Source organism: Strongylocentrotus purpuratus, unplaced genomic scaffold (genome assembly GCF_000002235.5).
Source record: "Strongylocentrotus purpuratus isolate Spur 01 unplaced genomic scaffold, Spur_5.0 spur5_scaffold_21, whole genome shotgun sequence".
Taxonomy (NCBI): Eukaryota; Metazoa; Echinodermata; class Echinoidea; order Camarodonta; family Strongylocentrotidae; genus Strongylocentrotus; species Strongylocentrotus purpuratus.
In genome coordinates, this window is record NW_022145607.1 from 21,062,316 (window position 1) to 21,084,704 (window position 22,389).

Consider the following 22,389-nt stretch of genomic DNA (forward strand, 5'->3'; position numbering starts at 1 on the left):
GCGGTACTTGACCGATCGGGTTTATCGTTACGTATGTTTCAGGTCACAAGTCCACGGCCTTGCACTTCACCCGCATTCTTGCTATAAGCCCAGTTGAATGAATGACCCCTTTCTTCTAATTGATGTTATCCCCTCCCCGCCCTCCTCTACTTTCGCTTTCTATTTTGATAAGTGCCAGCCCTTATTTTTAAATTCTTGTATTACTGAAATCTTTTACTTACTCATTATCGTTTGCGACCTAGTTTCCGAGTATCTTCGTGTGGTGATTAGTAACGTAACAAATTGGGATTTCCATCGAAAATAAGGAAGTTTTTCATTTTGAATATACGTCCTTTTAATGTGTGTCCTCATATTATGTTCTTTGACTGTGGGTCAACATATAGTCAGGAGGAAGAGAGGGAGAGAGAGAGAGAGAGAAGGGGGTATAGAATGTATGGATATGGTTATTCACACACAAAATGACAATGGTTGTCATTGATATATTATTTTCCCCATTCATGTTCAGTTTTCGATTCATATCAAATGTGCATTGTGCGTGTTTCGTTGTGTGCATACTGTGTAAAACCAAGCGCGTAGCCAGGATTTCATTTTAGGGGGGCGGTAGCGAGCACGCGAAGCGTGCGAATCACTTAAAGAGCGCGCGAAGCGCGCTCCCTAGGGGGGTGGGTGCAGGGAGGGGGGAGTTTCCCCCCTCCCGCGCGAAGCGCGGAAGCTTTGAAAGAAGACGATTCGTTGTACCTTTCTCGACTCATAATCCTTGTCTGAATTCAGTCCCTCCCCTCTCTCGCGCGAAGCTTTGACGTTTCATTAAATTATTAGAGAAAGAAGACGATTCGTTGTACCTCTCTCGACTCTTAATCCTTATCTGTATTCAGTCCCTCCCCTCTCTCACGCGAAGCTTTGACGTTTCATTAAATTATTAGAGAAAGAAGACGATTCGTTGTACCTTTCCCGACTCATATTTCTTAATTTGAACTCAGTTTCCCCCTTCCCGCGCGAAGCGCGGAAGCTTTGACGATTCATTGTACCGTTCTCGACACCTTTTCCCTTTTTCTTCCTACGTCCTCTTTCTTTTTTTTCTTCTCTTTCTCTCTCTTTTTTTTTTTGGCCGGCGTTTTGGGGGGGGGCGACCGCCCCCACCGCCCCCCCCTGGCTACGCGCCTGTGTAAAACTATATCCACACTGTTGTAAACTGCATTCACAGTTAAGACATTCTAGATCCATTCTGTGCAGCAATAATTCGTAATCATATTTAAATGCACGAAATTAACATTTCGTGTATGATATTGCCAAACCCGGAAGGGCGTTAACTCTATGTCAATATTGATACCAGTTAACAACCCCATCAAATGAATATCAATTCTTCCTTATTATTGTTAATTGCTACCAGTATCATCAATTTCGAAATACAATATGAGAAGCCGCTATTATAATTATATAGGCCTATATGCATGGATTCATTCAAGCACAATACAATTCAGAAGCAATAAATTTAATTAAAGTTACACGTTTATCATAATGCCAGGGCCATTCCTCACACGCAAGGGTCATTACATAGAAGCAGGGCGAGTTCACAGAGCATTCGCTGATCCCCTGACATCAACATAAACAAGCATTCTTTAATGACGTCGTAGAGGTTCAGCAAAATCACTTTTGTTATTAGCCCAGATAGTTCGCCAGCACGAATGACTCTATTGAAAGATGATTCATCGAGGTCGGATTCCATACTCTGCGTTAGAGTGACGTATTATTATGTAGCGACTGTATACTCTGCTTGTTTGATATATTATCAGGCGTTAAACAAAAAAATGTTGTATCGCCCTTTGCGACCGACCCAAAAATCTTGAAATCTACGGTCGGCTTTTAAATTATTATATTTTTCTTCTTTTTACCGTTTTTTAACAGAAAAAAATGTTAATGAAAAAAAAATGTATTAAAGCAAAAAACTGAAAAATACCAGCCCAAAGAGGGAGAGGGGAAAACAATATTTTTAAAAAGATTTCCGACCGACCGACCCATGGTTTGGCACCTAAAAGGCAATACAGCATTTTTGTTTTAGGTCTCATTGGCTGCATGCAAGCAGCCGAGCTGTATGGAGAATGATTTACGACGGTATATTAGTTTGTTTGTGTGGGTGTGTATGTGTTGGGGGGGGGGCACCTTATGTTGAAACCCAGCGTGACTTGCCTCAATTACACAACAGAAGAATGTGCCCCATTGCAATCTTGTATTCCTTTCAAATTTGAGAGCCAAAGGCGTCTTTGAAAGACAAAAAAAAAGGGACAAAAAGAAATTTGTGCTCCTTTTTTTATGACATAAATTATAATCCTTCAACACTTTTTGCAAAGGATTTTTTTTTTTGAAGCGTTTTAAATCTGAAAATCACATACTCATTATTTCAGTTTTTCCTTTGTTGTTCTGTAATTAGACAAATTTAATATTCTTACTACTAGTCGGGTGCAGGGGGACGTGTCAAATGAACACATCACAGTCTCTCTCTCTCTCTCTCTCTCTCCCTCCCTCTCTCACTATTCTGATTTGTTTATATTTTGTAATGATATCATTATTGTTAACATCTGCAACTTCACCATCCTTTACGATGGACAATCCTTGACACGTCATCTGTGCACTCTATCTGGAGCGGCCGACTTTATCGTGCCCATCCGTGTATGTCATGCACGCGATATTTACACGCGTGCAAATACGACACGCATTGCAGTCCATCCGTACACTGCATGTGTGTTGTTTTGTGTGTGTCGGTTATTGTGCGTGTAGGGAATGTGTAATTTCCTGACTTGCTGTACGAGATTATTTGATAATTATTGTGTGAGTAATGAATAGAAGAAATTTCTATACCCAGATGACGCGTAATATGTACGTCATGGCGCTCAGCCTTGGCCTTCTTTCCGTTCACTGCCAAGGATAACTTTTGTTCACCTTCAGAAGAAAATCCTTCAAAAGTTCTTGACATTCAGGATATTTACATTTTTGCATACAGGAAACAAGTGAAATTTAATGAGGGAAGGCAGGAAATTCTAAGAAACGTAATACCGGTCGACTCTTGATTTGATTATAAAGCAGGTGGAGTCCATATGTGTCATTTTCTTTACTGTTTTTTCTGTAGTTGATATAGTGCCTATGCCTGACCCCCCCCCCCCCCCACACACACACACCTACTCCTGATTTACTCCATTCGCTTTGATTTTTCTTACTAATCTGGATTTTAAATCGCATTTGTTAATACTTTCCTCATGGTTAACTTTTGAACTCATTTCAGGTTTCCTGTTTCCATAGAACTCACTTTTGCAGTTTCACTTTTTTCACTTCTTTTAATGCATCTTCATCTCCTCCTCCTTTTTATTCTTCCCCTCCTCTTCCTCCTCATTCTCCTTTATCATCATCTTCTTCTTCTTCTTCTTCTTCTCATCCTTTTCTTTTTGCTTTCTGCTTAATTACATAGGCATATTGTATTATTCCTGAACAAGCTCATAAATTGTTTAAACTAGAAGAAATTATAAAAGGTAGCGATCTTTAACGATATTAACAATGATCCATAGTTCTTTACGAAATCTTGGAGATGCTTGCAAAAGAATTCACTTCTTCGCTCCTTGTCCGATGTTGGGGTGGAGGGTGGGGGCTAACATGCCAACTCCCTATTTTCCTCAAAATAAACTAACAAACAGCATTTCTTTTCTTCAAAAAGTGAAGAGGACACGCCCACAGCTTTCTCAAACGGTAACCAAATTTTTGACGCCCTTTCTGCTGCTCAGATGCAACTTTAATGATTAAAAGATAGTGATCAATCGCTATTGCAAAATCACAAAGTATGAAAACACTTCGTCAGTAGATACATAACATGTGATACAGACACAAAATAGATTCATATATTATATATATATATATATATATACACACAAGAACTTAAATAGCAAATGGATTATCTAATTACTCAATTACTTTGGGGTTCTTTAATGCGAGTTGGACTTACATCATTGTAATACAGGAGCACGTTTCTGCGGTGAACTTTATATCGACTGACTCACAATACCGATCGTAAAAGCTTTCGAAAAGATCAACTTGAGGCAATTTCAATTTCCTTACAAATGCAACAATGCGCGAACATTACATAACGTATTACGTAACCCGAACATGATTTCTATCTATGCCGCCCTATGGCACTTCAAGGTATTGACATTTCGTTTCGGTTGATTTCTCGAAAGCCTTTGCGATCATGTTCAGTGTTAATGTACATTCAAAACGAACATTCAACGTTGTATTAGAATGTAAATAAGGCAAATGAAGATTCTAAAAGAAAAAATATATATTTTGGACATTATATATATATATATAATGAACAAAAAAACTTTAAAAATGAGATATATCCAAGATAATGTAAACATACAGATTAGCTTTCTTTTATAAAGGTTTGGTAAAAGAAACCCAAACAAACAAAACAAAACCCAGTGAAAGTAACATTCCATGAACACAAATAACATTCTTGCGTAGACATAATACATATATATATATATATATATATAATATATCGCTTTTGAACATTTCAACGTTTTACGTTGTTTAACAGTCTTTAAAGAATGAAAGAAAGGTGTAGATATGATGATATTGATATAACAATTTCAATAATTATTTAGTGTAATAATTTTTGCTATATCAAAAATTCTTGTCCAGATTTGTTCGGGTTTTCCTCATTTCATTTATTAAAAACAATTTCAAGACTATTTATGATTTACCATGGCAAACTTTTAAAATATATCATCCTGACCCCTTCAAATCAATCAATGAATGAATCGATCAGCAAAATATTAATTAATCAATCATTGGTGGATAATGTTATGTTCTGGTCCGTAAGGAAATCCGGTTATCGACGCGGCGCCCTCTTCAGTCACAACCATGATATCATGCTCCCTGTAGCCTCCTGCACCAGGCTGTCCGTCTGGTATCGTGAGATGTGGCTCCATGGAAAGCACCATACCAGGCTGTATAACAGTCTCGATGTCTTCCCTCAACTCAAGAGCTAAACAGATATAACGATAAGAAATGATTCGGTGATTATTTGCACCTAACACAATGTGGAAAGTCGGCAATGGTCTTGTAAGAATATTTGTAAAATGGTAGAAGAAATGGAGTTCAACATGAAGAAGAAAGAAATGTGTGTAATTTTTTTTAAATATTTTCATACGGGGTACTTCTGTATAATCAGTAGGCCTATATCGATTTATTAACCACATTTACTTATAATTGTATAATTGTAACCGAACTATTATACCGCCCCCATCGATCAACTACTACCAAAACATGAATTATTTTGTTCTTAAGGAGGCTGATACATTCTGCAAAAGATTAACTATTTGTGACAGTTACAAGCACTTACTGACTGTTCGTTCTCACGGACAAAAAGACTAGATAACTACGGTTTCTCTATAGAGGGCGCTGGTGCTTGACACTCCGGCAGAACCATTGATGAGATGGTTGTGATACCCAAGGACATAACCAATGCCATGGCACTGATATCCGAAGTGACACAAAATGTCTGCATATCTGAAGCGATTAGCGATGTCGCCAAAACCTAAATTGTATGTAAGCATCTTTCGCTGGGACATTCAGTGATGCACATAAATCGGGGCCAATTCGTTTACGCTCATTATCAGCAAGGATCCCTGGGACTTTCCAGAAGATATTGGGTTAAATGAAGACTAGTGTAGGCCTACTGTCTGCCCGTGAAATATCAACAAAACTGCATTTAAAAAAAGCAACAGACACACCAACAAACAACACTGTCGTATAGACTTTAAAAGAAAATCACGCCACCCAATGCAATTTCAATAAACTTTTTCATCATCCATACAAAATTATGTGCGAACGTGACAGGGACCGTATATTAGGTAATCCGAGCGTGACTTCGAGCGTGACTTCGACAGACTTGACAATAGGGGTTTAAAGTCTTTTAGATCGTGTTAAATGTGATTGGGGGCGTTACGTCACCTATGTGACAAAACAGATTGTAATTGCTCATTTAGAGAAAATGTTGGTATGTTAAAATATCATTGTTGTGTCGTGTTATACTAGATTATTGCACAAAATCTCTGGAGAAAAGGAAATTCAAAAAGAAGTCTACCTGCTTCGCGGCCGTAGTAGTGCGATAGGACCCCGAAGGAGTGCCCGTAACCGAAGCTCTTGTACTGTAGTAGGTTCTTTTCCCGGTACATCTCGTTCAACTCGAGCGCGACGTCGCAGCATTTGACACCAGGCTTGATGAGCTCCATACCGCGGCGGTGAACGTCGCAGTTGACCTGCCACACTTCAAGATGGCGGTCGGAAGGCACGTGGTTCAAGAAAAGGGTTCGTTCAAGCGCCGAGAAATAGCTGTCAGAGGTGTGGTTAAGAAGAGTAGTTGTAGTTACAAGATTAGCAATGAAAAATTAGAATACAAATAATGAAAGGATTAAATGACAAATTAAATATGAATTTAGTATGCATTAATCTGAAAACATCGTTTTTCTAACCAAGTATTGCTCATGACGTGCTCGTGCGAATGGCTGTCAGTCTCGATGATAATGACTGAATACTTTGGGAAACGGAAAACATTTTCTTGTCGTACACACCAAAGCACGATCAAAATAATTGCACGATATAAAGGCTCATATATTTTACCACATTATTTTGTGTAACAATCGCAATCTTTCGTCAGCTCATTAGATGACTAAAGGGTTGTATTAAACATGCTCCTGCGACAATAATAGTTCCGCAGACTTTGCCACACTACCTTACTGATTTTTAATTTTCAACCCTGGACAAATAGGCCTATATACCCAGACACGTAAGTCCCCTCACCACCCCCCCCCCCCCCCCCCACAAAAAGCAAATGCCAGACAACATTTTGCTGTCCATATGATGTTACACGTCGAGCGGCATTTTCAACTATGATAGGACAACTAATTATTGTCTAGACAACAGATTATGCAACCCCAAAGGCTTGTTCAGATGAGGCCCGGTAAACCACCGTTTTTTGTGGTCTAAATGAATGGCAACTGCGCCCAAAGATGGACTTTTGCGCATTCACGGAGCTCTCTGAACTCCCTGGTTGTAAGTTTCAGAAATGAGAAGCGTATTACACTTAAAGTGAGTGTTTCATGGGAAATACTGGTTAACGCCATCTACGTCTTCTGTTGGACATTTGCACGTAAACGAATGGACTTGATTTATGCGGTGGTCACATCCCGCCGTACTTGCAAGTGCGTGCTGTCTACGTGCAAAAACGTGGGCAAAATTTGGGTATCCGTACGTGGTGAGTACCGCCTCAGTACTGATTTGGGAGCACGCAGACACACCGTAGCACTTTTAGTGCACGAGGAACTTTCGCTGCGTTCGGGCTGCGGTCGGGCTACCGATTTACCCCCAGTGCGTGTGACGTGCGTGCCCGGTACTGCCAACTTAGCACGTGCGTGTTGCGCACCTGATAAGTGCGTGGTCCGTGCTTACTCGCTACTTCCCCAGTTCAACTGTCCAATGAGCACGCATAACTTACGTGGACCGTACCGAGTAAGCACGTGCTCGGCACTTACAACGCACGTTGTGCGCACTGATTTATGCAGTAGCCTGTATCGTCTCTGCGGTGGAATGGGCGGCATCGTATATATACCCCGACATCGGGTGGAAAAACTAACCGAGTTTAGCGCACGGCACGCACTTACAACGTGCGGGTGAGTAGGGACACCGTACGTGCATGAGCAGCACGTGTAAGTACGATAACGTGGCAACCGCACGGAGACCGTACATTGTAAGCACGTTGTAAGCACGTTGTCAGCACGTACAACGCACTTACCACGTGCGCAACGTACGATGCACACAACCACTCACGGCCAGGCGTGGCGTGCGGGCCACGTACTTACACCGTGCGTGTGACGTGCGTTGCCGGTACTCCCTCCCTGTCTTTGCCACTCCCTCCCTACGTTTTCAGAAAAACGTGGCGGCCGTGGCCTCCCCAAAAACCGTACGGACTAAAAACACGCACGGTGGGATGTGACCAACGCTTTACTGGGTCAGCGCGCGCCAGCGTTCGCGAAACAGACCGAAGTTCTCCACTCGCTTCGGTTTCGCGTATGTAGCACGCACGTGAATGCTGCGGTCGCGTCGTCTGTAGTCGTATATACCCGATTGGCTCCGGGTAAGGCCAAGGGGATAGTCTCGTCATGACACACTCCCTTTAAAGTCATCATGAGAAGACCGCGGGGTTCTCCACGTCAAATGTGAACGAGCCTAGTTACTCCATGCTCAACCCTAACCCCATCCGTATGACGTAAAGCCCGGAGCAATTGTCGCCGGAACAATTCGTCGCTGTTTTCACGAAGTGACGGTAGTGAAAAAAAATTGCATTCACTTTGCGTGACGATTTTCCTCACTACCGTCACTTCGTAAAAACAGGGACGAATTATTGTCGAAAGATAAAAACGTCGGATCACCCGTACATGATACTCACCCGGCTATCATAGGGAAGACGTTAAGGACGATGCCGTCACCTTTGATGAGTTGCCGTGTCGTGGTCGCGTTGTGTGCGCCGTCTGAGTTGATAGGACCAGACTGCACCCAGGACCAAGCTATGAACAAGAGAGTGAGAGTGAGTGAGAAAGAGAGAGAGAGAGAGAGATAGATATAATAGAGGGAAGAAAGAATGGGAGGGAAAGAAAGATGAGGAAGAGATGGGGATGGAGGGAGGGAGAGAGAGGGGGAGAAACAATGATGGAAACATTAATACAGAGAAACAATTAGACGGAAGAGGGTATAGGGATTGCGGCAAAGAAGAGAGATATACAGAATGGGAGACAGAGTGTTTTAACCGTTTATTTAACGTTTGGCAACTGAAAATGAAAATTAAATGAAAAATAATTGGATAATTTTTTGGTGGAAGAGGGAATCAAGCATATGTTAAATTCATTTCAAGCGAACCGTTCTCAAGAAGGGAATAATGTTGACGGGAGAGGAATATTAATTTCTAATTTCAATCCACCTTGGAAAAGTTTAGTCGGCCAAAAGCCAACGACACTCACTCGTTGTCATTTCACATCGAGTTATGCCCTTCTTGCTCTCAACAAATGGCGTTATGAAACTTTAAATCATACAGTTTGAAACATTACTCGCTCTAACTCACTATCCCGAATCTCCGAGTCCGGGAACGATTTGGCCACCTCTCGCATCATGACCGTCGTGGCATGCTGGGCGATCTCGTATTCCATAGCGCCCTCTACGCTTACAGACGCCACAGCTTCTGCGCCTAAGTCGGCGATGCGGGCGCCTTCTGTGACGAGGGCGATCTCCTCGGGGGACTTGATGATTCGCATCTGCATGATGGGTATGCCAACATCGACGGTGTCGTCTCGAGATACAGCTTGTTCTAACTGTTAATTCGAGATAAATATTATTTAAGTTATCATTAAATTTCATCAGAAAGATTCTTCAAAAATATAGGGTTTTTTTCTAGTGGGGCTTAAGTGTTTTGCAGAAAATAGTGAAAAGACGTATTCTTATAATTATGCAAATAGGTTAAGAATTTCGCAATCAATCAATCAGCCTGGGGTAAAATGAACTGATCTTTCCTTACATGAAAGACAGAAAATTACAGGAATGGCGTAGATCGATCGATACATGCCTCGATCGGTTAGAAAGATAATGATGTAGAATTCATTTTGATAAAATTTAATAGTTCGATCTCCCCTTTTTTTTAAAACTATACCAATGCAGAAGAACGGTGACCCTCCCCCTAAAGAATCCTGCTCATGCCGCTCATTGGTTGAAAGGATACGTTTTGTTATCAATTAGGAATTCTTGACATTTTTAGTCAACATTAACAAAGCAACAGAACAAAACAATGACAAACAAACAAGAGAGGAAGAAAAATCCATAACATTCAAACCTTTAGTTTCCCTCCATGAGGTATATGATCAAATTCGGCTCCGATCTTCCCCGAAGCGTTGCCGAGCAGGTGCCGAACGGCGCTCCAGAAGTTGTCGCGATGCCAATCCGTGTAGATGACCACATCGTCGCTCACGGGTGATCTCCGCCAGGCCTGGCCGCTGTCGACGAGGGCAGCGATGTTGACCACCTTGTCCATGGTGATGACGAGCCCGTAGGGACGACCGACGCTGCAGTAGAGGTAGTCGGAGAAGTATTTGATGTTGTGCATTGACGTCAGGAGTACGCCTTCGATTCCCTGATCGAGCATGTGGCTTCGGAGGGCGTTGACACGGCGTTGCATCTCGGCGCGTGGGAAGGTTGGCTGGGCCTATGGAGACGAGATGGAGCGGTAATTACCTACATTTTCCACCCGAAATGAAAATCTGTGCATGAATGGTGCTAAAACCTTTCTTCACGAATTTAATCTTCATTTTTTGTTACTAATATTAATAATAGTCAATAAAATGATTAGAATGATTTACATAATGAAGAATGCATTTTCACGATTTCATATTGTTAAATAAAATGCTTCTTCCATTATGTTCTATCCATATGTCAAGTTTCTACTGTTTAGCCTTGATCATTATGGATGTCTGTAAGATATATTGAGACAATTTGACCATTGACCCTAATTAACATAATGAGGCCTACACATACACATTACATATTCCGTGGTAAGAATGAAGTAAGCGAGGGGAAATGAAGGCAATGACAAACGAGAGCGAGAGAGAGAGAGACAGACAGAATATGGCCGGGTTCAAATTAAGTGTTCTTTAAATTATTAGACCGTGTACTGAGGATCTTTTCATCTGCCATGTTTTTGTTATTTGATTGCTTTTGACGCCACATAGAAATGCCGTCTTTTGTCACCAAATATTGTTCAAATAGCATTGTAGAGACGATGAACAACTGCTAACGCAAAGTCGTTAGCCATGAGAATGTCAATTTCTATCTCGTTCTGCTAAATAATCCGAACAATAGAATCAACCAAGTAGAATCAAATGTTAATCGAATTTATCATGAGTTCTGAAATTTCTATTTGTTACTGCACGTCATAATAGTATTAAAGAGCAGTAATGGCGAACGATTGTCGCTAAAATTCAGAAATTGTTGCTTAGATTTATTAAATTACCATGAGACATCAAGCTACATAGAACTATGATCGACAAACATGATTTTGTTTTGAAAACAGTCTGACAAATTGGAGGTAGAATGAATAAAAGATATTGTGATCATGTAAACAAGTGCATTATGTCCATGTTAATCCCCTAGTTCCAAAATCATGATTGTATTCTCTATTTATTTCTCCTATATAATTTATTTCAATTTAAAGTAGAAATTCTAATGTTTCTTCTTTTGGCTTGATTATTTCAGCAACGAATTGACAGTTTTGGTAGACATCTTGGATGTATCATAGTTTATTGGCACATGACGTATTGTGTGTACGATAATTATGATCAGAAGAAAAAGCCTACAAATAACTATAAGAATAACAACAATAACACACACTTACTATAATAATGATTATAACTACGATAGTTACTATAATTATAAATATAACAATGATTATTATGATACTGCTGCTATTACTACTCCAACTACTACAACTAGGAAGTAGAAGATGAAGAAGAACGGGGAGGAGAATCGTTTCAGCGAAATTAGTGGTTATATTCTCTTTATATGATTGAGGCATACATTCAAATTTAAATCATAATCAAACAGGCATCTGAAGTTTTTAGATGCTTACTATTTGCTTCATGTTGTTGAGAATCGCCCCCGGCTGGATCGCACCCTGCTTCCCTGAATCAACAAACAAACTTTGAGAAAAGATTTTTGTCTCCCTTTAATTCAAAGTCGTTTTACAAACTTTTTACCATCGAATAATACCCGCATTAATTCAGCTAAACTTGACACGGTTGAGGATATTTTCGGCTAATTGTTTATCGTGTATTTTGTAAAAAGATACAAACCCTCGTGTAATTTAGGAAGAGATTCAATAAATATTTACAGAGATACAATCAATTTTTCCATAAATATGCTGACGTCATAATATGCAAATTCGTATTTTGAGTTCCAAGGTCAATGTGATGATGACACGATATACTTAATGGCCAAATGAGACATGAAATCACATCTCCCACTCATACTCTATCCGAATATGAACAAAAATGAGGGTTCCCGTCCATTCCAAAGAGCCATAAGGGTTTTATATAGGCATGTTGTTGCCCATATATGCTATGTATTACAAGAGTTCGCGCACACGGACATTTATCTTGAACGGACGCTCATTCCCTTAATAATGGTCATAAGGAGATAAACATGGTATCAAATTGTTCGGAAAGATATGAGGAATACTGTGTCAAAAGATACCCGGGAGGAATTATTTTGCGTTCGGCCGTGACAAACGAAAACGCGCGCGACTCTTTATAAAATGCCATTGCTAATAATGGCGTACGCGCGCGTTTTTGGACCTGAAATTGACCGGACTGATATTGACCTTGATCATGATAAATATGAATGAGAAGAAACTTTCCGTTATGAAGATATGATCATATGTTGATTTTCACAAAATGGCGCCTAGATAACGTTTTCAGTCAAGGTCAAGGTTGAAAACCTTACTGTGCTCTTTCCTCATGCCAATAAATATGTGTGCCAAATTTCAAGGCAATTGATTGAGCCATTTTCAAGTTATCCTGCTAACAAAAAAGTGGGTCAAAATAAGAAAAATATTCTAACGAAAACATAAGGTGTTCTGTATTATATACAGCCCACCTGATAAATAAATAATAAAGGCAATTCTAACGAAATTATAAGGTGGTCTGTACGTTATACAGCCCACCTGATAAATAAATAAATAAATAAATAATAAAAATCTTGACGAAATCAAAAGGTGATACGTCTACGTACGTATCACCTAATTATACGTCACAGTGTTGGAATTGACTGTTTTTATGAAGCATGTGTAGATAAAGTGATTAAATTGTATTTCTATAGGCCTACAGAAGATAAGTTCTGCTACATTCATGTTTGAATTCAAGGGGGGGGGGGTGTACTCAGATTTAGTTTTGACGGGCGATGTGCCACTTAAGTTAAGCCTCGAACCCCAACCTATTTTAAGGGTCATTTTGACTATAAAAAAAGGTACCCTGTTTAGGGATTTTTCTCGAAATATCAGTGGGGCCATTTTTCAAATTTTTTGAAAAAAGGAAATATGTTTAGTGATATCTTTGTACAAAATGGGACACATGTTTAGGTTTTTTGTGTGAAAAAGTGACTCCTTAGACCGGCACATATTCATGTATGTCTTAATTTGTTAGTACCACCCCCTCCCCTGTTTTTGAAGTTTTTGACTGCACAGTACGTCAGCCGCTTCAAATCTCCCAAACCAATGTTAAAATGTACTGTATGATTTCATGAAACTCATGAAAAGATCCAAAACTGCGCTATACTACGTGTATATTCATGTTGAAGTTTATTGACCCTCAAAGTTCGTCACCCTTAGCTATCAAACTTCCTAAAGCAATGTCTATTTAATATGTTAATATTGACTTTTGTGTATATAATTCATGTAGGCCTACTGTGTAAACATCTTACTGTGTAAGCAGTCGCAATATAGGAAATAGTACAATACGACAAATGATACATGAACTCTTTCAAAATACATGCTATTTCATTTCCTGCATTCATTTTATCACCCTCAGAAATGAAAAGATTCATGCAAATCGTAATGATAATGACATTTTCACCGATTTCAAAGAGTGTCGTTCATTACATAATCATTTGACATTTAACCTATTTATTTCTCTCGGCAACATTGTTTCTGGATTCTGCTGTGTAAGCGGTTTTTTGAAAATGGTAAATAAAACCACTGTTTGATCAACCGTAAATGGTCCCTAAAACAAATACATGTACTTAGAATCTGTCAGCAACACACCGTTCGATAGCTGCTCACCAGTGCACTGCGATAGTAGATCCTACCTACATGGTATTAATCTTTTTCGTTGGGGAGGAAAAATAAGAGGACACATTTTTTTTTTTTTTTTTTTTTTTTTTTTTGGGGGGGGGGGGGGGGGTCTCGAAATTTGAACATTTGACATTTTGCTCCGTTGGGGAGGGGGTAAGGTCAGTTTTTTTAGGTCAACCATGGGAATATTTTTTTTTTTTTTTTTTTTTTTTTAAATAAAAAAAAAATAAAAATAAAAAATAAAAAAAGGGGGGGGGGGTTTTAGAGAAATTTAGGTTTACACACAAAAAAATACCAAAGGGGGGGTTTAACCCCCCCCCCCCTGTGTACGCTCCTGTTCGGTCTTATATATGCTTCTTCGACCTTTATATTTTTGAACGATTCAAGAAAACATTCATAATTGTATTCTGTTAAATGCTTTAAATCTATCCGGCCCAGCAGCCTGTTTTCTGGGCGCATGACATTACTTACCCGTTCACCATTTTCGTAGGTCATCAACTTTGGCATCTCTGAGGAGGAGCTAATGGTTGTTATTTTAGAATGGTAACTAGCCGAATTCGAACATTGTGACATCAGGGGAACGACTTGCCTACGGGTTCCAACCACTGGCTGTCGCCTTACAACTCCTGAAACGCACCGGTTCACCAATCTTCCAAACATGGCTCCTTTAGTTAGTTTAGATCCCTGTAGAACAGACCCTGCTACGATTCAACTAGTCCAACGACGACCTATCCTGGCCAGACTCCCAGGCTTCACATGCACGAGCGAAATTGTATATTAATTTTAACGACGACCGCGTATGCACCTGTCTTCACACTGCGTTAGACCAAGGAGTTGTGATTGGACAGTGTATATGTACAGACTAGATTATGACCATTTAATAACTGCAATGTCGTATACCTTTTGGTCACGGTTTTACGATTAAATATTGAGGCTCAAGATAATATTCCGGGGGCGTGCACCATTGATTGTTCCGCCGAGCCTCTGTAGAAATTATCGGTGAGTAGAGTTACCCAAGCATGGACTCGCTTAACTAGGGTCAACTTGACAAGTTGAAGGTCAAGTTACGTTTCCTCAGGTCACTCATAAATTGACTACTTTTTTCAGTTTTCCTGGGAAACCCATGCATGGTCTCGTATTTTTAAACCCTACACTGGGAGAAAGGGGAAGTCCACCCTGATATTAAGTTGGTTTTCACAAGTTGGTTTTAATAGAAGCAGAAAAGGAGAGGAACCGGGCTGGGTGTAGACCATATGGAAATAGATCAGGGGTGGATCTAGCTTTTTGCCAAGGGGGGTGTTTGACCCAGTGGCGGATCCAGGATTTTCCAAAAATCGCGCCGTTTTACTATTTTACTTTTTTATCCTTCGTTTTTCTTCTTCTATTCCCCCTCCCCCCCCCCTTTCACTTGGCCGCCCAAGGGGGTGTTCAAACCGCCGAACCCCCCCCCCCCCCCTAGATCCGCTTCACACACCCTTTACGTTACATAATCATGATATTAAAGCGTATCTGCCATAGATTACAGGAGGGATTAGACTGCCCTGCAAGGTCACTGGACAGGTGGTTATCTCATCAACTCAGCTCTCAGTTAACATAAGAAAAAGAGGATCATGGGGGATCAATGGTCACCGATTAGGCATGGCTTGTTATATAGTGCAGTGGGCCTTTAAAGCGTCCTTGTACGTAGGAAGCTATACGAGAATAGACATTTGTTGTTGTTGTTGTTGTTGTGTAGGTTTATAGGCGTTTATCATTCAGGAGTGAACCTGTACGTATGCCTGTTATAGGAATGTTATCTTTTATTAAATTATAATACTGTTTTGATTATACAGAATTGGATAAATAGGATTTTAAAACTTTTTATTCAATGTTGAAGAGGTCAGTGGCTGGCGAGCGAAAGGCCTGTTGGCTATATTTGTACGTCTAAGGTCCAACCGGAAACGATACGTTCATTTGTGACAAGTTTCTCAACTCAGCCGAATGGTTAGTCCAGAATCTGGCCTATTTAATGTTGATTTTTTAAAACTAATATTAAAGAGGTTTTTGTTAATAGATATCTGGAGAAAAGTGCATTCTGATAAAAAACAATATACATGGCGCAACAAGGGTCTACAGGTTGCTTCAAGAATTGATTTTGTTCTGATTAGTAAACCTTTGAAAAATTATATAATCAAAACTGATATTAGGCCAGTTGTTAATGGTGATCATAATGCAGTTACCATAACAATCAGATTTAATGACACCAAACATGGACCCGGATTTTGGAAATTTAATACTAGTTTGTTAACAAAAAGTGATTATTGTGAAGAAGTTAGAACAATTATAGAAGAGGCAGTACAAGAAAAGAATAACTCTTGCATGTCTTGGCAGTACGCATGGGAACTATGTAAAATTAGAGTCAGAGAATACTCTATCAAATATACCAAAAGTAAGAAAACAAAAGAAAGTGATTCCACGTTTTTAGAAGAGAAATTACAAAGGATCAATGAAAAAATGTGGACACTTAACGGTGAGAAAATGCAGGAAACTATTAATGAATATGAAAAGACTTCCGAAGAACTAGAACAAATATACAAACGGAAATGTAAAGGCTCAATAATCAGGTCGAGAGTCAAATGGTTTGAAGAAGGAGAGAAAAACTCTAAATATTTTATGTCATTGGAAAAAAGAAATTATGATAAAAGTACAATTTTGCAACTACGCAACGACAAAGGCAAAATTTTTAGTGAGCAACAAAATATAAGAAAATGTGTTCATCAATTTTATTCAAACTTATATCGTCAAAAAGAAAGACAACATGATTTAGAAGGATATTTATTTGATTTACACAATTCTGAATTGACTGAAGAATCGGCAGAATTATGCGAAGGCCGATTAACAGAAAAAGAATGCCAGCAAGTTATTTCTGAGTTTGCCAAAAACAAAGCGCCTGGAAGTGATGGCCTGAATATTGAGTTTTATCAATTTTTTTGGACAGAAGTTAAATGTTTGCTTGTAAACTCACTAAACGAAGGATTTGAAAATAATGAACTTTCTAGCACGCAAAGACAAGCTATAATTAAGCTATTACACAAAAAAGGTGATCAAACTAATTTAGAAAATTTTAGACCAATCTCACTTCTTAATTATGATTACAAGATTGCGGCATCAGTCCTAACTAAAAGACTCCAGAAGGTAATTCCCACATTAATTTCCAATGATCAAGTAGGGTACATCAAGGGTAGAAGTTTAGCTGAAAATATCAGATTAATCGAAGATATATTTTATTATGTCCAAAACCACTCAGACAAAGGACTTGCATTTTTAACAGATTTTAGAAAAGCATTTGATTGTCTTAGCTGGGATTTTCTCTTTGAATGTTTACGGAAATTTAGATTTAAAAATGAATTTTGCAGATGGGTCAATACTCTGTACACAAATGTTAAAAGCAGTGTCAATGTAAACGGTTGGTTAACAGAACAAATTAACATAACAAGAGGCGTACGCCAAGGGTGCCCTCTCTCGGCCCTGCTTTTCATACTCGCTGTCGAGGTACTAGCTATTAAAATAAGAAACGATCTAGACATCACAGGAATTACCCTTTTTGATTCAGTCGAAATAAAGATACTGCAATTTGCAGACGACGCAACAATTTTTGTTAAAGACACAAAATCTTTAAAGAAAGCTATAAAGCAGATAGAACATTTCGGTTTATTTTCAGGTTTAGAGCTGAATAAATCAAAGAGTTCCATAGTTAACATTAATGGAGACACCACTGGTGAAAACATTTATGGCATTCCATGGACCTATTCTGATGTTAAAATATTAGGGGTTCATTTTGGGAAAAATGAACAAAACCTAATAAACCTTAATTGGAAACCCAAAATATCAAAGATTGAAAATATAGTACGTCTATGGAAAGCGAGGCGCTTAACTTTTTCTGGTAAAATAACTATAATCAAATCATTTCTTGTTTCTCAAATTATATACAATGCTCAAATGATTTCCATGCCGGAAAATGTAATGAAACTCATTGACTCTTTACTGTATACTTTTTTGTGGAATGGAAAAAAACACAAAATAAAAAGAAAAGTGGTTTGTATGAGTTATGAGTATGGAGGATTAAAAATGGTTGATTTGAATGCTCTGTTACAAAGTTTTATATTAAAGTGGATATTGCACTACTTCTCCCACGAAAACTCAAAGTGGAAAAAGATAATTGATGGTTTCTTTAAAAAAGTGGGCAATTTAAAATATGTGTTAAATAGTAAATGTACAAAAGATGATATGAAGTTTTGTTTAAAGAATATAAAAATACCCCAATATTACAAGAATATGGTATATACTTGGTTTGACTTTAAAGAGATAGTAGAATGTAAGACGCCAATTGATTTACAATGTACTAATGTTAGAAGTGAAAACATATGGTTTAACTCAAATATAAGAGATCACAACAAAAATGTACTATTTATTAAAAAATGGTTCGATGTAGGCCTTTTGAAAATTAATGATGTCGTAAAAAACTCTAGATTTATGTCTTTGAGAGAAATTGAAGAAAGATTTGAGAAAAAACATGCTTCTTTGTTTCAAGAATATTATATCATAGTAAATGCAATTCCCAAAGTTTGGAAACAGAATATGTTAAAACAGGTACATGTATATGATGCGACACGAGAAGAAAATGAAGGTGTCATGAAAAATGTTTTAATGAATGTTAACACTAAACGAAAGTCGAAGTTTTTTTACTCTACGTTGTCTATTCATTCAATTGTTAGACCTCCAATAGAAGAGAAATGGGAAGAAATGTTAAATAGTGCAGAGCAAATCGACTGGAAAGTCATATGGTCGTTTAATTTACAAGCTATGAAAGAAAACAAAATATCAGAATTCAATTTTAAGTTATTACACAACTTATTACCAAATAGGTATAATTTATTTAAATGGAAATTGTGTAACAATCCCTTATGTTTATATGATGATCAGTTACACGACAATCTCCATTTATTTGTAAAGTGCAAGCACACAAGATTGTTTTGGTTAAAATTTGGAGACATAATTCGAAAACTTTACAATGTCAATTTTTCTTTTGACAAGTTCGTTTTAATTGAAGGTTATAAATTGAAAAACAAAATATTTAAAAGTTTAAATTTTCTTATCATATATGCAAAATACGCAATTTATTTAACATTTATGCAAGCAGAAAATCGCAAACTCATGTTTCATGAAGTCTCTATTCTTTGTATTTTCAAAAGACTAATCCACAATCGATTAAAGATCGAAAGGAACTGTAAAACAAAAAAGATATGCATTTTTGAAAACACTGTTATTCAAGAAAACGAAACATGTTTTATTTGAACTATGCTAAGATGCTACGATGTTATTTCAATTGATTGTGTATGATTGTTTGTTTTGTTCAAATGCATATATTTATCAATAAATTCATTTTACAAAAAAAAAAACAAAAAAAAAAAAAATGTTGATCTCCACTAGTGCACGTCCAACGCTACCTTCCCCTACTTACTTGCTTCCAGCCGAAGATGGCGTGATCATTAAATTCAAAATATGTAGGTTTTACAAATCTATTATTTAGCTTCGTATGTTTTATATACACAAAAAGAAAATGCAATTTTACAAACATATTCGAAAATGTTTAAAGGAAATATCATAAAGGGCAGATGTTGAAAAGTACCACCTGTGGAAAAAAAAAGTTAATTATTTTAAAAACGAATAATTAATGTTGTGATATATAACTTATGAATTTTTCTTTGTAAGTATTATTCAATTAGTAATTGATGAAACTGTGTCAAGTAGATTTTCTGAAAAATTCTGAGAAATATGTCCGTAAGTAGGCCAAACCCCATCACCGATATTAATAATAAAAATAATGATATTTTCATTTGTAAAGCGCAATAACTATGTGGATATGTTTTACTGCGCTGCAAGAGCTCGTAAATGCTGTGCTATACATATTTCATGAACAAGTGAGTTTTCAGCCTTGATTGAACATTTTCTAGTGATGGGGCTGTCCTTATTTGTACTGGTAATCTATTCCATAATCTAGGGGCAGCTCAAAGAAATGACCGGTCTCTGAGGGTTACTTTGGTTTTATATGGGGGCATTTGCAACTTGTGTTCTATGAAGGTTACCACCATGAGTTTGAGACTCGATATTCAACAATTCAGTGACATAACTAGGAGTTTGACCATTCAGAGCTTTGTAAACTATCACAGACGTACGGGTGCATTTGTTTGTGAGGAGCCGGGGTTGGGGGGGGGGCATCCCCTACCCAATATCAGCTGTCTATATTCTATATTTTCTGACATGTTTTAACACTTTTTGTCAGTTTGTGAGGGAAATCACATCTTCGGGCACCTCCTGCCCGTAAATGAGGATATTCTCGGGCAAATTACTGCTCAAATACCAGGATATTCGGGAACGTCAATGACCATAATCTTACAAAGCCTACAAAGTTACATCTTGCAAAGTTGTCAAATATGAACTATAGCCTATGTAATTCGTTGAAAACTAGCTTAGTAAGATTTAATGAATATTGACTTGGGCTAACCCCCCCCCCCTCATGAGTAGCCTTGTAATTTTGCATTTTGTTTGTTTTGTTTTTCGATTAAAAACGGAGCCCCCCAGGTTCTAATGACCCTCAATGAGTGGACTCAGACTACGCCATTATGGAGAGTTAAATCCGATGCAATCATAATTTTGTAGCAGAAATTCTCATACAATATTGTCGTATCGTACTTGTCAACTGCCCAATTCTGCGATTGTGTAATTGTGTATGGGCGCCATCTGCGTTATCATGTAGATTAATTACTCGCTTTAAAATGAATTTTCGATTTTAACGCTAATCGGGTCAGCTTGGAATTTGGATGCAATATAATAATATAGCATGTCGAGAGAGAGAGAGAGAGAGAGAGAGAGAGAGAGAGAGAGAGAGAGAGAGGAGGGAGAGAGGGGGTAGAGAGAGAGAGAGAGAGAAAAGAGAGAGAGCGAGAGAGAGAGAGCGAGAGAGAGAGCGTAAGAGAGAGGGGGTAGAGAGAGAAAGAGAGAGAGAGAGAGAGAGAGAGAGAGAAAGAAGAAAAAAAGAGAGAGGGGGGAAGTGTTTACAGTGATGTAAATGAGACACGACTCGGGGATTGGTCTGTTGAATCTGCGAGAGGGGGTGTGAAAAACCCTGAATTTTACTGAATAAAATGTTGCATTTATGGTGACGTTATTTCGCAAAGTCAGGTAGCAACCGAGCGAGAAATGTTTAAGTTTGGAATAAGGGCACTTTTGATTACTCAGACAGCTAAATATTTACCCCCTCTCCCTCTCTTATGGCGCTAGGCAGCCTGAAATTCTCACCTGAAACCGTATCAAATGTAATTTCTGGGGACAAAACTTCTCCAATGATATACAATTTCTACAATTTACAAAATTCCCTTTATTTCAAAGATAAACAGTGTGACGTAGTCTTATTCACGAGATCCACCCAATTCTGTTTCTCTATTTTTCTTCAATTTTACGTGTAAAGGGATGGTAGACAATCCCAGATGAAGATTCAAGTTGTGGGGACCTTGCTTGTCCCCAGTACCCTGGAACTAATGCCATTGCTTGCAGTATTTCACAAGCCTTTCCTCAATCTAAAAAGAATATAACATGCGGTACGAGGGGCTGGGAGGTGTATGAGAAGGGCAATCGTGATTACATGGATTTTGTACAATTTATTATAGCAAAGGACATGGATTTCACATACATTCTTTAAATCTGGTAAGAAGACGGGCGTTCGAGAAACAAAAAATAAGACCCAAACAATATTTGATGTAACCAACTGACCAACGGGATTATTATGAATTCGGCAGTGGTAAAACAATTTTGTTTCCTTCCTTCCCCCCCCCCCCCCCCTCTTTGTGGTTTTTAAATTAAACTTTGGGGAGCAGCATCTCCCAGCCAGCCCCCACCCCATTACGCTAGTGAACATTATCGTAATTAGAGAGAGAGAGAGAGAGAGAGAGAGAGTGGGGGGGGGGGGGAGGGTGAGAGCCCAAATGTTTATCCCCGTTTCTCCGTAACCACAACTATTTCACCTTCTTTCAAAAGCGACTGAAACACATCCTTTCCATTTTAAAGCCAATATGAATGTTTTTTTCATATTTTTTACCAACCAAATAAAATTATAATTAAGAAAACAATCGAGAGTAGACGTGAAAAACAACTGCACAACGTTTTGGCTGAATTTGTCTCAGACATATCGAGGTAGGCCTTATGTAATATGTGAATTCGTGTGGAACATGCATGACTGTTTATATATTTGAAGAATGTTCTACATCGGAAAATATTTTGATATATAGGCTAAAGACAGCTCATGTTCGAAGCCAAGTAATTTATCAATGTTCCAATCTACAGACAAACAGATTCATACCACTTTCCGGTTGATATGTCGTAATAATAAACATGGGTACATGATAAAATAAACCTTTGGACTC

The 22,389-nt window shown here is 38.4% G+C and overlaps 1 protein-coding gene across 1 annotated transcript; it reads right to left on the reverse strand.

Annotated features, from left to right (window-relative positions):
• Nucleotides 1-4,664: 4,664 nt before the first annotated feature.
• Nucleotides 4,665-14,913, reverse strand: LOC105440207 (creatinase-like). Its single transcript, XM_030995323.1, has 6 exons — nt 14,402-14,913; nt 9,926-10,294; nt 9,164-9,410; nt 8,495-8,612; nt 6,134-6,381; nt 4,665-5,032 (listed from the first exon to the last, which is right to left on the reverse strand). The coding sequence occupies exons 1-6, from the start codon at nt 14,588-14,590 to the stop codon at nt 4,833-4,835; spliced, it is 1,371 nt and encodes a 456-aa protein (XP_030851183.1). The 5' UTR covers nt 14,591-14,913; the 3' UTR covers nt 4,665-4,832.
• Between the last annotated feature and the right edge of the window lie 7,476 nt (nt 14,914-22,389).

Coding starts and splice junctions, on each gene's coding strand:
- LOC105440207 (XM_030995323.1), bottom strand. CDS start 14,590: ATGTTTGGAAGATTGGTGAACCGGTGCGTTTCAGGAGTTGTAAGGCGA. Junction 9,411..9,925: donor CTCATGGAGGGAAACTAAAG/GTTTGAATGTTA, acceptor TCGAATTAACAG/TTAGAACAAGCTGTATCTCG. Junction 8,613..9,163: donor GGACTCGGAGATTCGGGATA/GTGAGTTAGAGC, acceptor TCTTGTTCATAG/CTTGGTCCTGGGTGCAGTCT.